The sequence below is a fragment of the Triticum dicoccoides genome, chromosome 4A (genome assembly GCF_002162155.2).
Source record: "Triticum dicoccoides isolate Atlit2015 ecotype Zavitan chromosome 4A, WEW_v2.0, whole genome shotgun sequence".
NCBI lineage: Eukaryota > Viridiplantae > Streptophyta > Magnoliopsida > Poales > Poaceae > Triticum > Triticum dicoccoides.
Genome location: NC_041386.1, coordinates 42,708,719 through 42,725,434, shown reverse-complemented (window position 1 = coordinate 42,725,434; position 16,716 = coordinate 42,708,719). Strand labels below are relative to the sequence as shown.

At 44.3% G+C, this 16,716-nt stretch overlaps 2 protein-coding genes across 3 annotated transcripts; one reads left to right on the top strand and one right to left on the bottom strand.

Annotated features, from left to right (window-relative positions):
* Positions 1-1,447: 1,447 nt before the first annotated feature.
* LOC119284872 (probable protein S-acyltransferase 22) lies at positions 1,448-5,755 on the top strand. Its single transcript, XM_037564039.1, has 8 exons — positions 1,448-2,002; positions 2,117-2,470; positions 2,770-2,838; positions 2,941-3,012; positions 3,263-3,391; positions 3,522-3,602; positions 4,062-4,253; positions 4,779-5,755. Exons 1-8 carry the CDS (start codon positions 1,847-1,849, stop codon positions 5,484-5,486), a joined length of 1,761 nt encoding a protein of 586 aa, XP_037419936.1. The 5' UTR covers positions 1,448-1,846; the 3' UTR covers positions 5,487-5,755.
* A 224-nt stretch (positions 5,756-5,979) lies between these two features.
* LOC119284873 (vesicle transport protein GOT1-like) lies at positions 5,980-8,970 on the bottom strand. 2 transcript variants are annotated; one of them, XM_037564040.1, is made up of 7 exons: positions 8,801-8,970; positions 8,214-8,286; positions 7,179-7,270; positions 7,004-7,084; positions 6,830-6,927; positions 6,558-6,639; positions 5,980-6,462 (listed from the first exon to the last, which is right to left on the bottom strand). In XM_037564040.1, exons 2-7 carry the CDS (start codon positions 8,242-8,244, stop codon positions 6,424-6,426), a joined length of 423 nt encoding a protein of 140 aa, XP_037419937.1. In that variant the 5' UTR covers positions 8,245-8,286; positions 8,801-8,970; the 3' UTR covers positions 5,980-6,423. The 2 variants fall into 2 exon arrangements, with proteins under 2 accessions (XP_037419937.1, XP_037419938.1); XM_037564041.1 differs by having other exon boundaries at positions 8,214-8,280.
* Positions 8,971-16,716: the final 7,746 nt, after the last annotated feature.

Sequence of the window (16,716 nt, the reverse complement as noted above, 5' to 3'; positions counted from 1 at the left end):
CGTGTCTAAATTTTATGCCCTATTTGACATTTATAAATAATTTCTTCCTTATCTAACAACGAGTCTAAATTTTATACCTTTTATAATATTTTTGTTTATTTTAAATCAAAATGACACCTGAAAAGACTCTTTTGCCCTCAAATGATATGTTTGTGTGCGTGTGTGTTGTTACGTGCGTGTGCGTGTACGTGTATGTGTGTGCTACTGCTGAGTGTCTGTGCGTGTCGGTGTGTGCGTGTGTGTCTGCTACTTCATGTGTACGTATGTGTTTGCTAGTGGGTGTGTAGGTGTGTGTCTGCTACTTCATGTGTACGTGTGTGTTTGCTAGTGGGTGTGTAGGTGCATGTGTGTGTGGGCACGCGTGCTATTGCGTGCATGTGTGTTTATGCATTACCAAAAGGTATTAGGTGTATTTGTTCTACCTATCTGACTCCTTAATTTTTGCCCTGGTCGGTCTACGGTAAAGATAAAAAAGGCCCATGAATGGATTGCCTAACAAAAGGCCCTACCAATGCAGCATGGTGATTTCATCTCTTCTCCAATTTTCACGCATGCAATCACCGGGCAGATCCGAAAATAAATTATGCACGCAGTTGGGAGTTCCGCGGGAGAAAATAGATAGTTAAGGAGACCGCGGGGCCGTGAGTAAGCAGGGAATAAATCACTAGCTTGTTGCTACGTGTGTGCTACTGTCCTCGCGCTGATGCTACGTGTGTGTTATTGCCCTATGCACACACATAACACATGAAGGCTAAAAGAGTCTTTTCCGGTGTTATTTAGGCTTAAAATGCACAAAAGTGTCATAATAGGCATAAAATTTAGACTCATTGCTAGATAAGGAAGAAAAAGTTTTTCAATGTTAAATAAGAAAACGAAATTTAAGATAATGTTAAATAAGGAATTCGTTTCTCCTTTTGAGGCAGCCAAAAGCTGGTGGTGTCTGACTGTCTGCTCGCTCGGCTCAGCGTGCGAAAAGAGATTCCGTGCGTGCTCCCGCGACGTTTTTTTTTGGACACACTCGCACCCACCCAAGCCTGCATGTTTGTTTACTTGGGTCTAGCGCATTGCGCGCGAGGAATAGGCTCGTAGTAGCAGGTCATGTGAGATCGCTGCGATTTTCCTCCTCATTCGATCGATCGGCGCACCCTATTTTTGTCTGCCATGCTTTGTTTCTCTGTCCACTCCGACGGAGCACATTTTACGTAGTACAATTTGATCATGGATCACGACTCAAGGTTCCTCTCCGGCGAGAGCTTTCTGGCCATCTTCTCTGCGGGAAGCAATTGCTCCGAGCATGGCCGTGGCGTGGCGAAAAACACCGTCCACGGACCACGGTGCAGACAAAGGTCAGGAGGGCGAGTAATAAAAGCATGGGCGCAGTGAAGCGAGCACAGGAACCGAAGGCGCAAAGCCAGGCAAACACTGACACCCTCCCCCACAATTAATTACAAGCTCCGGACGGACGACTGCGCAGTCCGCCTCCGTCGTCATTCTCCCCGAGACGAGACGGCGCACGCATTGGATGCCATTCTAATCTCTCCCCCGCTCCTCCCCTCCCCGCCTCTCCATTATCGGAGGTCGGCGAAACCCCCATTTCCATCCCCTTCGCCGGCCAAAAACAACCAGACAAGTAACAAAAACCAAGCCTTTTTCGTCGCTCCCCCGCCGCTCTGGTCCTGCGCGCTGGAGCGGAGCGCTCGCCTGCCTTCCGGAAGGGGGAAAGTGGGACTGAGAGAGAGCACACCGTACCAGATGGACCTGCTCGCCGCCCCTCGGTAGCCCCGGGCGGACATTGCCGCCTCCCTCTTCCTCCTCCCCGGACAAGAAGCAGAAGCCGCTGGGGGCAATGAGGAAGCACGGGTGGCAGCTGCCGTACCACCCGCTGCAGGTGGTGGCGATAGCCGTCTTCGCCGCGCTGGGCTTCGCCTTCTACGTCTTCTTCCTGCCCTTCGTCGGGAGCCAGACCTCCCAGTACGTCGCCATGGGCCTCTACACCCCGCTGGTGAGCCGACCCACCTTCCCCAACCCCCGCCCCTCCCCAGCTTTCAACAGATCCGGTCCGGTGCCTCCTAACTGACGGACTCACTCACTGACTGCTGCACCAAATCACCTGCAGATTACGTGCGTCGTCACGCTCTACATTTGGTGCGCCGCCACCAACCCCGGCGACCCCGGCATCTGCAAGCCGACCAGGCTGCACTCGAGGCTGGACAAGGACGGGCGGCAGTCCCACTCCCACTCCCACATGGACTCGGACCACGGCCTTCATGCTGCTGACAACAGCGAGAAGCTGAGCAGCATGCTCGAGAGGAAGGACTCGCCTTCTTGGCCCAGATGCTCTCAACTGCTCTGCTTAGTCTGTTTGCCCTTTTCATGCTTGTTCAAGAGATGCCTCCATCCTGATGACCAGCATTCTGAAGAGAACATGAGCGAGGAGGGCATGTTCTTCTGCAGCTTATGTGAAGCCGAGGTATGGCTAATCGATGTCTCCGGCATATCCAACATTATTGGGCAATTTCGCAACATGTTGTCTTTACATGTTTCCACCAAGTTGTGCTTAGTGTGCCAAGTGCCAATGAATTTGGACTAGATGTCAGGATATTCGATGTAATTTTAGTAGGTTGTAGTCGGACATACAAGATGGTGTGCAGTACTAGTTTGAATCAAATGTTATTGCTACACTAGGTCGCTCTATCTTACGGGGAATGGCATGACTTCTTCACCTTTTTTGCGACATGTCATTACAAACCTTCGTATGTGTTTATGTAGGTTTTGAAGAACAGTAAGCATTGCAGGGTGTGCGACAAGTGTGTTGATGGCTTTGATCACCATTGCAGAGTAAGATACATTTTCAATGTTCTCTGCCCTGTTATTCATATCCCTGCTTCCTTTCAAGAATGCAACGTTCCTATTTTCCCTGATGTTCGTGCTCTCTCACAGTGGCTCAACAATTGCGTCGGGAAAAGGAACTACAAAGGGTTCTTCATTCTAATGTCTTGTGCTGTTCTCCTGGTAAGTGTGGGCCTCTCTATGAGTTGACCACAATGGGATCTCAAAAGTCAAAAGAGTGTAATAAGAACAATGATAGCTACCCTGTAACTGCATTCACCTTCAGTTGCACTGAGATGGGGAAATCATAACTTCATAGCCATCATAACTTATGCAACCAACTAGCAATTGCTTGTAGTTAGATTTTTTTTCCGTGTCCCTTTTATTCTGGTTGATCATTGACAGGTCTCCATGGTTTGTCCACCTTGGGCAGCTTGTGGTGCAGTGGTTGTCAGGAACCCTTGTGATAATTCTCTGCATTGTGAAGCGAGGGGAGTTCTCAAGACAGATTGACTCAAAGTTAGGAAGCAGCTTCTCAACTGTAGCATTTGTAATTGTTGTGGTGAGTTCATATAATTTTCCTATCAAGTACATGTTTACTGCACTGAGGCATGAAGCGAAAATTTATTTACAACGTTTAATGTTTAAATTACATATTACTATTCTGATGGTGATACTTTGACTTATTACAGGCTACTTGCACCATACTAGCAATGATCGCGACTGTACCGCTTGCTCAACTTCTGTGCTTCCATATTCTTCTCATCAAGAAGGTAAATCACTTTGAGACTGTCACTGAAGCTGTGGATTTTTTTTCATTGTTTCATTTTGAGATGGAGAGGGGGAGGGAGGAGGGGTCCCCATCCTAAATTTTTGAAATCAAAAGACAGCTTCCGGCGTTCCGTGCAAAACATGTTTGGCCATAATTTTGCTGTTGCTTGGTCCTTACTTCCATCTAATCCGAGACAGAGCCAACTCTTATTCCATTTTTCTTTTATTGCCAATTTTTTCGGCATATTTGTGGCTAATAAGACAACATACGGTGACCATCTCCTTTAACTGAATTCAACGAAGTCAGAAAATTATCTGTATGTTGCCAGAAAGTAATATAGCATGCACACAATTTCCAAAACCTGTTATGCCATTCAAGAGAAGTTTGCATTTGTTCATTTTAACATGTCTTTTTCCTGTATAACTTGAGGTTAATTACTATCCTTCTCATATTGGTTTAGGGAATTAGTACGTATGATTACATCATAGCTTTGAGAGAACAAGAGGAAGATCAGCAAGAAGAGGTTGCTGGTCACCAAAGTCCGCAGATGTCTATCATTAGTTCTGTTACTGGATTTAGCACAGCAAGTTCTTTTGGTCCTCTTCATCGTGGTTCATGGTGCACTCCACCACGGTTATTCCTTGAAGATCAGGTATGGACCACAATAATCCATTTCTACCGAGAGCTATAGATAATCAAGTTTGAACACAGATCCTGGATGTGTTAGTGCAGCAAAATATGATGCACTCCATCCATCTGTCAGGGTCTGGTTCGCATCAATTTTCTTATGAATAATGTGCTGTTGTTTCGTCATAAATGAATTATGTCATTTGCTCTCAGTATGAAGCAAACTACTGCCAGATATATAATGTGATTGTCTTTTTAGTTTGAAATAACTACTTGAATTTGCACCTGCTCTCATGTTGTCAGATTAGTAAACAAAGCCTTTCAGTCCCCAGCATGTTGTCAGATTAGCAACTATACTAAATTTGGTTTGAAATAATGTAACAATAGAATAGTTTATTGGTCTGAACCAAAATTAATTTTTTGAATACCCACAGTTAGTATTGCACCAAAGCTCAGGAAGCTTAACTAGTATTGAACAAGAAGTGCTAACAAATATGAAGACTTTTTCAAACACGTGCTAATGCTTATCATTCACTTTTTTCTTGCACAGTTTGATGTCATCCCTCCGGAGATTGGCATGTCACAGAACCCTGGAAGCAAGAAGATGAAGGTACCGGAAGGAGCAAGAAGAAGAAACGGAACAGTAAAAATCAGCCCCTGGACACTGGCACGCCTCAACGCCGAGGAAGTGTCAAAGGCAGCCGCACAGGCAAAGAAGAAATCCAAGATTCTGAAGCCAATTGCAAGACAAGATCCTCCGATCATCCACGACAACAGGAGGGGGCGATTCCCCGCTGAACTCTCTCTCGATCCCCTCACAAGGCTATCTGCAAGCGGCACCGAGAGCAACTTCAGTGACGCGGCAATGGAAGCTTCTGCCAGTCTAGCCCCATTGCAGCTCGAAGCGAGGAGCGCTTTCCAGCCAAGCACCGCGGCATCCTCCAGAATCGCCCTCTCGTCGCCTGAGAGCAGCTTCGATTCGCCTGATCTCCACCCATTTCGAGTTTCTTCATGCACCGCCGACGAAATGCTGGGAGTTACGCCGCATGCGGCTCAGAGCCACATCGAGTTCACGAGATCGACGAGCGACGGGTATGAAGCGTCGGGAGGCGAAGACAGTGACCGCATCCCGTCGAGAATTGTTCACAGATCGTCCAACTGGGCTAACTCGCTTCTGCATTCCGGTCAGGCTGGACAGGCGCCTGACCAGCACATGCCATCGTCTGAAGGGTTTCTTAACAACAGCAGGCGAAGCTAGTTATATGTGCTCATCTGACCTACAGAAATGGTAGGAAGAAGCTGCGTGGCGTTGGTATCTGGTGAATCGTTGGCATATGACAGAGCAAAGCTGGGGAAACATTGGTTAATTTGTAATCTAGGGTTAGGTTTTGTTAGTGACGATGTTAGAGCAATGCTCATTTGATGTTAGCTCATGCAAACTGCTAGTGTGTTGCTAACAGTAGCATTGTGGTGTGTTTCGACGGATTGCAGTTAAGCTCAATTCAGTAGAAATTGTCTGATGATCTACCTCTATTACCGCTCGTCTTTACCTTGCCTGCCAATCGGTTGCTGGTAATTATGATGTGATCTACCAATGGCAACCTTGCAAAGCAAACAATGGCGCTACTGAATGCTGAATCATACGAGCACAGAGCCACATTCCAGCAAACAAAGACTTCTCATCAGAGCACAAATACAAATTCCTAAACTCATGTAGGAAGCGCCAAACACAAAAAGAGGGGAAAAAGAGGGAGAGAGAACCACAAAGTTCCAAAGTTTGTATGAATCATGAATTAATTTCAGTTCCAGCACATATTTGACTTTCTTCAAGCTATGAAGCGCGCACAAAAATAAAGCAAACACAAGCTCAAGACTGGAGAGAACAGAATATCTATATCTGAACATAAGTACAGAAGAGACGGATAGGATGTAGCTTCTACTTCAACAGCATCCCTCTACAGCTACATATTTGAATCGTCCGGGTTCGCTTATGAAGTTTCTTCAGCCCATACCATGGGACAATTTGCATCTTGGTCTTTGATAAAACCATCCAGGGGTGTAATTTACAAAGGACAGTCACCAGTAAGTAAACAGGCAAAGGGAAAGGCCAGGATGGCACAACTACTTGCTGTTATCCCCAGGGAAGGAAAAAAACTTCAGCTGCTACATCATAAGAAACATAGCGCGAAGTGATACTACACCGGCACTCGTTTCCCTCTGTAACGGTCAAGGAACTGCAAAGCAAGGGAAATCAGACTGGTCAGAATACAAATCAGGCTTCGTAACTCTCAGCAACAAAAAGGAAATGTCTGTGCTGTGAAATCCATACCGAAGTGACAAATGGTTGTTGAAAAATCCAGCCAAGGATAGGAATCCTTTGCAGGAAAACTGCGAGTGTTGGCCAGAATCCACTGCAATGGAATGCAAATCAGTGTCCATTAAACATACAACAAAACTTGTTATCAGAATAATGGATTTTCTAGTGAACGCATTGGTTTTGCAGATAACTATCAGCATAGCATTGTATAACCTTTTCAGGTTTTGTCCAAACATGAAATGGCAGGTTTTAATCAAGCGAGAAACAATGAAAAAAAATCAAACCTGAAGAGCACGATAAAACCATATGCCTCTAAGAGCATGCCAAAGAAAGGCCATCCAATGAGAACCAGGAAAAAGCCTGCGCCAAATGAGATGGTACCCTGTTCATTACATCTGTTAATTATATGATGTAAATGTTGATGGAGAACAACCAAAACAATTTAGTGGTTGCCGAACCTTGTAATTCTTAGGCTTTGTGAAGAACTGCATAGTTGATTTCAGACCAATTGTCAAACCCAAACCTGACAGGAAGAGTATCTGAAAGAATACATGAGAAAAGGTTAACCATATGCATACTAGTCAATTCATCTATTGAAAAGGTCGAGGCGAAGATTGAGAGAAGGAAATTTACATTGCCCATAGCAATAAGCCCCTTGTCAAAGAAGAAAACGATTCCCAGGAAGGAGAAGAATACTCCAAAGCCTGTCAGGCCTAGCCCTATCTCTGATGAAGATAAAATGCATGTCTTGTTAATCATCGAGTGAGAAGAACACATTGTAGTCTAAGCTCCAAAGTACATACCACACTGTACCTAACATTACTTGCATAATGTCACTAAAGCAACAAGCATAAAGCATCGGTGGACTAAAATACCAGAAACATCTGAATTTAAAGGGTTTTGCTGCCCACAGCTAAAAAATCTAACAGCTGATCATTCGCCTGTACTGAACAAGCACAATGGCATAGCCAGTAGCCAATTGGAGACTGGAACAGACCATGGAGCTGGCACCATGTATAGTGCTGGGTGTAAAAAAACGTTTCTAAATAATCCGAGTACGAATACCCCAAGGCAAAATTTACACTAATCCGCATCTAATAATTTCACTCTTCCTACAAGGCAGACCCAACTGGTATGATTTTGTCCTAGAGTTTCATATAATGGTCCAGCTCAATAGCAACTAGCTATATGGTGCTAAACTGCCAGGGTAGGGTCAGGGTAATGCACAATCTAATATCGTAGGGTCAGGGTAATGCACAATCTAATATCATATCTACACAGTTGTAGAAACAAACATAATAAACCTCTGATGTATCATAGTCGATTGGGATACTAATAAATATTTGTTGGGAGATATGACATACAGGGTACGTTTCGACACTTCCAGTCTGATAATAAAACAAATTAAATCATCAGAAAAGCAATATAACTGTCTACCACAAGCATGACGAATAAGCTAGCCTTTAGAAGAAATAGAATGCCCGGGACTAAGTAATTTGTCAGTGTTTGTATCATTTGGTGGCATAACTGCAATATGGTAACAGATGGAGTAAAAACAGATAAGAAAACCTAGACCAGTTCAAATTCTAGTGCCTAGCGCAAGTTATTATTGTTCCAGATAAATGAAACATACAAGACAAGTTGACAAGAATTGTGCCAGGTGCATACTCTTAAGGTCATTCATCTCAAAGGACACCATCTTAGACGGCACTGGTGAGGAACAGCACACGAAGCCCTGCAACTGCAAACATGTAAATATTAGACAAAACTTTGTGCAAAATAAACAGGATCGTCAGTAATAAGACTTAACAGAGCTCCCGAAGAGCACCGAACCCTAAGTCAACAGGATCAGCGATCGCCATAAGTTTCAAATCTAGAGACGACATGGCATCTCGGTTGCTCAGTGCAGATCAGCAACAGGAGGAGCATGAATTGCCCAACTCGATACACGGAGGAGCGCGGAATTTTGCGCCTGAGGATGTCACCAGAAAACACTTCTAAGAGGTACTAGTATGTGATAATAAACTAAGACGAACTAGTCTCAGGCGAAACGCCCGTCCCAATTCAAATCGAGCCGACGAACTCTCAAAATTTCGCCGGGCAAATCCAGACCTAAACACGAACAGCCCCCCAGATGACCCCGCCGCGTGCCGACTCGTAGATCGCCACCGCCCCGCATCCACAGATGGCACCTAATCGAGGGGACGCATCACAGACGCCGAGACGACCGGGTAGGGGGGAAACAGAGGACGAACCGTACTACGGCGGCGGTGCCGGCGACGCGGAAGGCGGCGAGGGCCGGCGAGTCGGCGGCGGTTGTCCGGAGGAGTGGGGCGGGGATCTCGGCCCTGCGGGGATTGGGCTCTACGCGTCCGCCTGTGTGTGTGTTCCTTTTTTTTCTGTTCGGGAATGGAGATACCGAGATAGAGAACGGGACGAATGTGATTTATTACCGAATTGTGATGGGGATGACTTGTGTGACTCGGGCCCTTGTGTACACGTGCACTACGGTGGTTTGAACCGTCCGATGGAGAATCTACGGTGCATCAGGTGGATAGGAACGTGTGCGGAAAATTTTGTAGATAACGCCTCGCAACTATTAAAATTTGCTATCCAGTCCAAATGAACCAACACTGCGGCCGAGCATTTTACTCGCTAATTATTAGAAACTAGTAAAATGCCTGTGCGTTGCCACGGGCATTTAGAAAATAAAAAAATCTTACTGGCTCATTATTATCATGTTCTATTGAAAAAATATCTAAGTTTTAAGGTAATATGATATTCCTCATTGCAATTAGTGTCACTAAATTTCCCGATCCATCAACCATGGATAAGTATAAAAGTAAATGAATCTAAGTTAAGTGAAATAAGGAAGGATCAAATGAATGAACAAATGAACTGTGCACATGCCTTAATCACTTCTTCTCCACCTGAAAATGGAACCCAATCCAGTTTTTGCTGCAACATTGCATTGCTCCATGGGAACCGATCGGCCTTCTCACTCGTACTTAGGAACCCCATTTGGCCATTTGTTCCGCCGGCGGCCCCAACATCACCCCGGATATCTCTCGGCCAGCTCTGTCACGAAGCCAGGTCCACCATGTTTCACTGCATCTTACATTAGTCCTCAGGTAACATAAGAACTATTGTTCAAGCATGCATGCCCAGTGGCGGAGCTTGGGCCATATTCTAGGAGGGGCAATGGGCTGGGGGGGAGGGGGCGACCAGAGCAAGATTTTGGGCCGATTTTCACTAATATATGGGTCATCTATTATTGGGTAGTCAAAGAAAATCTCATGGGCTGGGGGACGATGGCCTAGGATGGCCCTCACTAAGCTCCGCCACTGTGCATACCAATCGCTAGATCAAGCACATCCAAACATTTGCAATCCACCACTTTTACACCCTCCCCTCTCTCCATGAGACGTCTCCGGTACCGCGTCAATGACACTCCCCTCATTTACACGTCCAACATGGGTCCCCGCCCTTCACGGGAATCAACTCAATACTATAAAGGAAAACTAAAAGCCTGGAAACATTAAAAAATGAATCCATCCACAAAATAAGCTCTACTTCATGACAACCAATGATAAAAAATAATTATTATGATCACATCCAGTCTAATAGGAGATAATATGGGTTGCAAAATCCACACATCATGGCACAAGGCATTCTAGTTTTTTAAACACCACAATTATCATAACAATGAAAATAAAGCTAGGGATATTGAAAAATGTAAGACAGTAACGCTCTATCTCTCTCGTATTGTTTAATGGACAGGCAATATTGTTATCTTGAAGGAAAATCTGGCTTGAATGACTTCTTTGGCCATAGAAAGCGTTGGAGCTCCTTGAACCTACATATTGCACCCTTTGTGTTAGTCAAGATCGAAAAATAGCTAGACATGGGTAATCAGGAATGTACCTTTTAATCAAGTTATTTGCTTCATTGATGTCTGGGTTGTTGTATTATCCGAGACAACTTGTTGTAAAAGTATTAGCATTTGAAATTCAGTGTGAAAAAGCCTTAAAAGTAGTAGTAGACAACATAAAATACAATAGCAGGAAGCCAAAAGCAAAATAGTTAATCAGAGGCATGTTGCCTCCAGAAATCCCTAGGAAGAGACACTGGTCTTCTACCCCACATTACATATGTCAAAAGATACTATGCATAGTATTAACTCATTTAGTTATCCAGCTGACTAGATCAATTGTAAGCATTACGTGGTTCTTATTTCAGTGAAAAGGAATTCCGTTGAATAGTGAACTTAATTGGTATAAAAGAACTATAATATGGATTGCGCTTAAACCGCAAAAGATTTTCTAGGAGCTCAGAATAAAATATGTGCAATAACTCACTAAAGATCTTCTATGTTCTTACTATTTGGGAATACCAACTCTTTGAGTAACAGAGTAATAATAGGACATTGCGCAGCTCAATTCATGCCATCTATAAGAAAGGCTACATCTATAAGAAAGGCTACATCAAGTAGTAGAATCTGCATGCCATGCGTGCTAACCTGGTCTGTGAGTTAAAGATATTGAACCCCTCTTATGTGTATGATGACCCTCTCAAACACCTGCAACCAAAAATAGATGAGACCCACCTATTAAGACTAAAAAAAATGAAAGTTGAAACATGTAAGGGCATTTGGGCATCGTACAGAAACACACTGACCAATCGCTTTGATTGAGGATCAAGAACAAAACATGAGAGCCTCTCCCATCAATTACCTCGATAGAAGCATAATACATCTCTGATTTGTCTAGCGCCTTCCACATTCATGCGGCTGAAAAACTCCCCGCTCCCTCCCGCCCCGTCTTGCGTTGATGAAGACTTAGGTTGAGCTTTGCTCCACGGAGCACTCACTTTTGGTCAAGTACACGAACATCAGAAGGGGGGGGGATGTTGGAGATTAAGAGGAGATTGAGGGGAATGGATCCTCACATCAGTGAGGTGCACGGTGCATGTGCATATGTGCCGAGTTTGATCTGGCTACAAAAAAGGAGCATAACCATATGCCGAAGTAAAAGTAAAATGAACACGTATCTTATACCTAAATTATATCCTCTCCTTCCCTCAGTAAATAAATAATTATACTCTCCTGCATATCATCTCACAGGTGTTAAGAAGCTAGCATTTTTTGCTTATGCATTGGATCTAAAACTTAAATTATGTAAGAAGACCACAGTAAACAACAACCAAAAGATTTTTTAAGTCGTTCTTGCCTTCATTACCGTTTCTTCCGATGCTTCCAATTCCACACTTTTTCCTACAATATTGAAGCAGTCCTTAAACCCTGCAATATCAGCATAAAAATAAAATAAATAGAGGACAAACAAAACGCAAAAATAAATAAATCGTTCCAACACTCAGAGCATGTTTAAATTATTTGTATCACACTGTATAGACTTACCCAAGAAATGTTGCATCCAAAAAACGATCAGAATACAAAACCATGTCACGCCTGACGCCGTGCCTTAGTTGTACGCTGGTGCCACCTCCTCCATATGTGGTGTTCGGTGGTGCATCAAGGGTGTGTGTGAGTTAATTATGTGTGAGTGGGGCATGTGTGCCGGCTAGGTGAGGTACTTGGTCTGAAACCTGTAAGTGAATAAAGGCAATTTTGAATTGATGAAATACAGTTCTGAATTCCTCCTCCTATGTTTCTCTTCTCTTCTTCCTCGGTCGGGAGAAAAGGAGAGGGACCTCACACCGACCATCACAGCGGCAAGGGTTACCAAATCAAATTAAGTGTTATAATCCGGCAAGACGTGCATGTTAAGTTAAAGGCTTACCTGCCGTGATTGTTCCTTCGCTGGCTGGATATGGAAGTGGTGAATTTTCTCATCGGCTCGAAGCGCTCTAGCTCACACAAGCAGTGGCAGGCATGAGAAACCTGTCATGGTGCTCCTTACTTTGACTGGACTCGTCAAGTTCGCTATGAGGACGAACGTCCTGTGCGGCGACTGGACTCGTCTGTGTCAAGATCTCAACCTAACATAGTAAAACCAAGGACTTAGCACATCTGAACCATACACCATACAAAGAAAAATGGTGAAATAGTGAACATTATATCGTCAAGAGCAGTTGAAACCTAAAGGGAAATCAAGGAGCATGCAATCTCCCCAGCTAACCATTGTGGGTTGGGAAGACAACAACTTCTTAGCAAATGTTGTAATATCATCTAGGGCCAACTCATCCATACACCGAGAAGAAATAATAGATAGGTGTTGTAATTCCAACAATAAAGAGAGGGGATCAATTAGTATAAGACGGGTTTGTGAAATATGGTTCAAACTGAAGATATTGGGTAACCTGCAGCCGTAAGTCAAAAGATGTTTCCCTATATCTTCTGCAACAATTACCTATAGTGCAAAGTTTACATGGGGTTCTATATGTGATAACTGACAGGAAAGAATATTTGTTCGTGGGCTCGAATTACCCTTGATTCAAGATTCTTCACACATGTCAGTTCATTCTCTGTCACTGAATACATGGAAACCAAATCATGTTTTAGAACATGCAGCTTCAGTGATTACTCTCAAAGGCTGGAACGGCTCATGCCTTGTCTATGCATTGCGGTAGCAATCAATTCCTGCACCACGACATCAAGGGCATTCGAAACAAAATCTGGTGGCTGTAGTATTAAGAAAGGCAAAGTCCGTCTCATAGCAAGATAACATAGCAGGAAAAGGAGAGAAATTTCAATCTATGAAACCTATATTGATGTACAGAGAAAACACATTCGATTGAACATAATAGAACAAACCTAGATGCAAATAACAGCAGGAAAACGTTAACAAAGTAACAACTTGGTAGTATGTAGCGCTACAAATTAACTAATAGGCTTGGCTTATTAGCTTGATTTCCCATGCTTCTTTCCACGTCAGTGACATAGGATCTCTACAAGGCAGTGTTAGCCGGCATAAACTTGCTGAGCGCCACTGGCGGCGGAGATAGGGTTCACAGGTAGGTTGCCACCATGCTGGCTAGGGCGGGGCGAGCGTACCCACGGGATTGGAGAGATCGATGAATGACATGGGCGAGGGTGAAGGTGGCCATGTAGCGAGGGGCAGGGTGGGGATGGAGACGACACTAACCATAGCGCGTTAGTTCCAGGTCAGGATGGGAGTAGGCGGGAGATGTGCTTGCATTTCTTCTTCCGTGTGGTGAGAGCGATGGGTGGACTGGCGCATGAACTATCTTGACGACGACGGCCCCAACATCGGAGGTCATTGCCGTCACCGACCTCGCTGACGGTGAGTGCGTCGATGCGGGGCGGAGATGGCATGGATGTAGCCTACCAGGGACACCTTCTCGAGTGGGCGAAAGTCCTATGCCTCCTCTACTGCGGCCATGGTGGGCTACGCGGCTTGGAGCGGATCAAGACTTTGGAGAGTGGGCCTTCACCGCGCTAGGACTTCCTGGATGTATGCCACCAAGGACGCGACCCACCATGGCCGGTGGGCATGTGGTGACTGGTGAGGCCGGCGTTAGAGACTTGGAGTGCAGAGAGGCCGGCAGTGTGCATCCTCTTGTCCCTCCTCTCCTCCTCCCTCGATCGTGCGCCATCTAGATCGGGGGCTCAAACGTGAGGCTAGAGGAGAGACGTGCGGTGGCTAGGGTTTGAGGTAGGAGGGGACGGGCGCGGCCCGTGTGTTCCATGACCATGAGCAGTTTTTCTTCCCTGGCTTTTTTGTTATATTCGCGTGCGGGGTGGGGCATCGGTTTAAGCAGAAAAACCGGTGGATCGAAGGGGCAGTTTATGAGAGGGAGGGGAGGTCGAACGAACGAACGAACGACGTACGTACTCAGACATTAGGAGTAGAGATAACACTCAAAGAGTAAAAAAAGTTAAACACAGTACGGACGCAAACACACATACACCCATCCCTATGAGCACATCTGAGAGACTAAGCCGGCATACTCCCTCCATTTTTATATACAAGGCCACAAACTCAAATTACAGGTATCCATGTAAAATTTAATGTCTGCTTTGAAAATCAGTTTTTTCTTTTCGTTTATTGGGATCATTAATACCCCACATGCATGCAAGAAAACTGAGTGGAGGAAATAGTTGACTGCCATTATGACTACATGCATGCAACTATTAAACAGGTTGCTACCACAAGAAAATATCATTAATTTTGTTACGATTACTGTTGGTGGCCTTGTATAGATGCAAAACGTATATTTCATAGTGGCCTTGTATATAAAAATGAAGGGAGTATCATCTTCCCACTGAACGTGCATTGCCGGAAATTCTAAAATAAATACGAGCACCAGGATTTGAACCTTGGTGGGCCGTAGATATCACTATCCACCTAACCATCCAATTGGTTCACTAAAAGATTAATTTTTAGATATGTAATAATGTATTTTATTGGGTTTTTAAAATGATGTGACAACTAACATGGAACGGAGGGGTGCATAAGAAAATAATTACTCCCTTTGTTTCTAGATATAAGGCTTTTTAGAGATTTCAATGTTGACTACATATAAAGCAAAATGAGTGAATCTATATTATAAAATATGTTTATATACATCAGTATGTCGCCCATATTGAGATCTCTAAAAGGTCTTATATTTATAAACGAAGGGAGTATGTGAGTAAATAAGAAAATACAGACTTATCTACCATTGTAAGCCCTTAAATCCTTTAAGCGCTCGTTGTGGCAATTTCCAAATAGAACACGCACCAACAACATTACATTTTGTTTCTTTTCTAATAATAAAAATATTTTCAATCAACAACATTATAATACTTCTGTACAAGAATGTTTGTTGTGCTTTTCGAAATTACAAAAACATCATCAACATTGAACCCTCTTTTGGATATTTAAACCAACCAATTAAAGGCAGATGTTAAAATTGACACAAAAAAGGGGTTCTCCCGTGTGATTTGGTTGTCCGTGCAATCCAAGCATCAATAGCACGAACCCTAATTCATGGACCAAACTTCACCATCGGTACAAAGCACCAAACAATTTTCTCCCGCGCCAATCATGAATCCGCCTACGACAAACTCATGAAATGGACATGGAATTCTATTAAAAACAAAGGAACATTCCTAAACTTTGATGACATACATGGACTTCTACGATCAGTTACAATTCTTGTTTATCATTCACATTCCATTTCTGCTCAGAGTTGGATGGATCTGGGGGCTGCCATGGCACCCCCACTAAATCTGCAGTCTACTTTATATTATACCCTAGACACTATTTTTTCCGACAATATAATGCTATTTTGAGGAGTATTTGCTAGGATTATGATGATATTTAGATTAAATTACACTATCTGGCACCCCCAATGCTAATATCCTAGATCCGCCACTGGATGGACGGTGGAGGGGGGAGGGGGTGCATGGTGGAGGCAAGGCTTGGGATAGAAGAACAATATAGAGAGAAGAAACCGGGAGGGGGTGAGGTGATCTGAGAGCAATTTTGATGGGAGGGGTATAAACACAAAATACACAGTGTCATTTTCGGGTTTTGACTTTGCATACGGCAAGTTGCCCCGTTCGAATACTCAACATGGTCTAGGGACATTTTATGTGACCCCAGATTCGATGAGAGGGATCAAGCAAAAATCATCACTGTCATGTGGGCGATCTGGACCTCAAGAAACAATATAACTCATGATCGGGCGAGCTTGAATCCTATTATTTCAATGAAGAAGACTAGGGAGGCTTTGACACTGCTAGAATTACCGGACCAGCATGCAAAGATCCTACCAGGACATGGATGGAGGCCACCTGAGAATGATTGTATCAAGATTAATACAGATGTGGGCCTGTCTGTGGAGGCCAATATATGCCGGCTGGGAGGTGTTGCCAGAACATCTGAATCATTCCTCGGTGCCTGGTGCAAGCCACTCCAGGGTGTTACTGATCCATTGGTGGCGGAGGCGCTAGCTCTCCGGGAGAGAGTGATCTTTGCCCAACTTCGAGGTTATGTGCGAGTCGAGCTGGAAACCGACAGCTCGGAGGTTGTCCAACTCTGAAACTCGCGCCGTACTTCGCGCTCGTTATTAGCGCCGGTGTTGCTTGATATTGAGGGTTTAGCTTCAAATTTTTCTAGTTTTTCTATTCGTCATGTAAAGAGACACGCCAATGTCCCAACCCATCTATGTGCTAGGCATGCATGTGCACTAGAGGTGTCGGAGG

Bases quoted from the DNA above. Each gene is read 5' to 3' on its own strand.
- LOC119284872 (XM_037564039.1), top strand. From the start codon at position 1,847: ATGAGGAAGCACGGGTGGCAGCTGCCGTACCACCCGCTGCAGGTGGTG. The intron at 3,013-3,262 runs GTAAGTGTGGGC...CACCTTGGGCAG, and splicing joins TGTCTTGTGCTGTTCTCCTG to CTTGTGGTGCAGTGGTTGTC. The intron at 3,392-3,521 runs GTGAGTTCATAT...GACTTATTACAG, and splicing joins TAGCATTTGTAATTGTTGTG to GCTACTTGCACCATACTAGC.
- LOC119284873 (XM_037564040.1), bottom strand. From the start codon at position 8,244: ATGGTGTCCTTTGAGATGAATGACCTTAAGA. The intron at 7,085-7,178 runs GTAAATTTCCTT...GTATTCTTTCAG, and splicing joins GGCTTATTGCTATGGGCAAT to ATACTCTTCCTGTCAGGTTT. The intron at 6,928-7,003 runs GTTCGGCAACCA...TGTAATGAACAG, and splicing joins CAAAGCCTAAGAATTACAAG to GGTACCATCTCATTTGGCGC.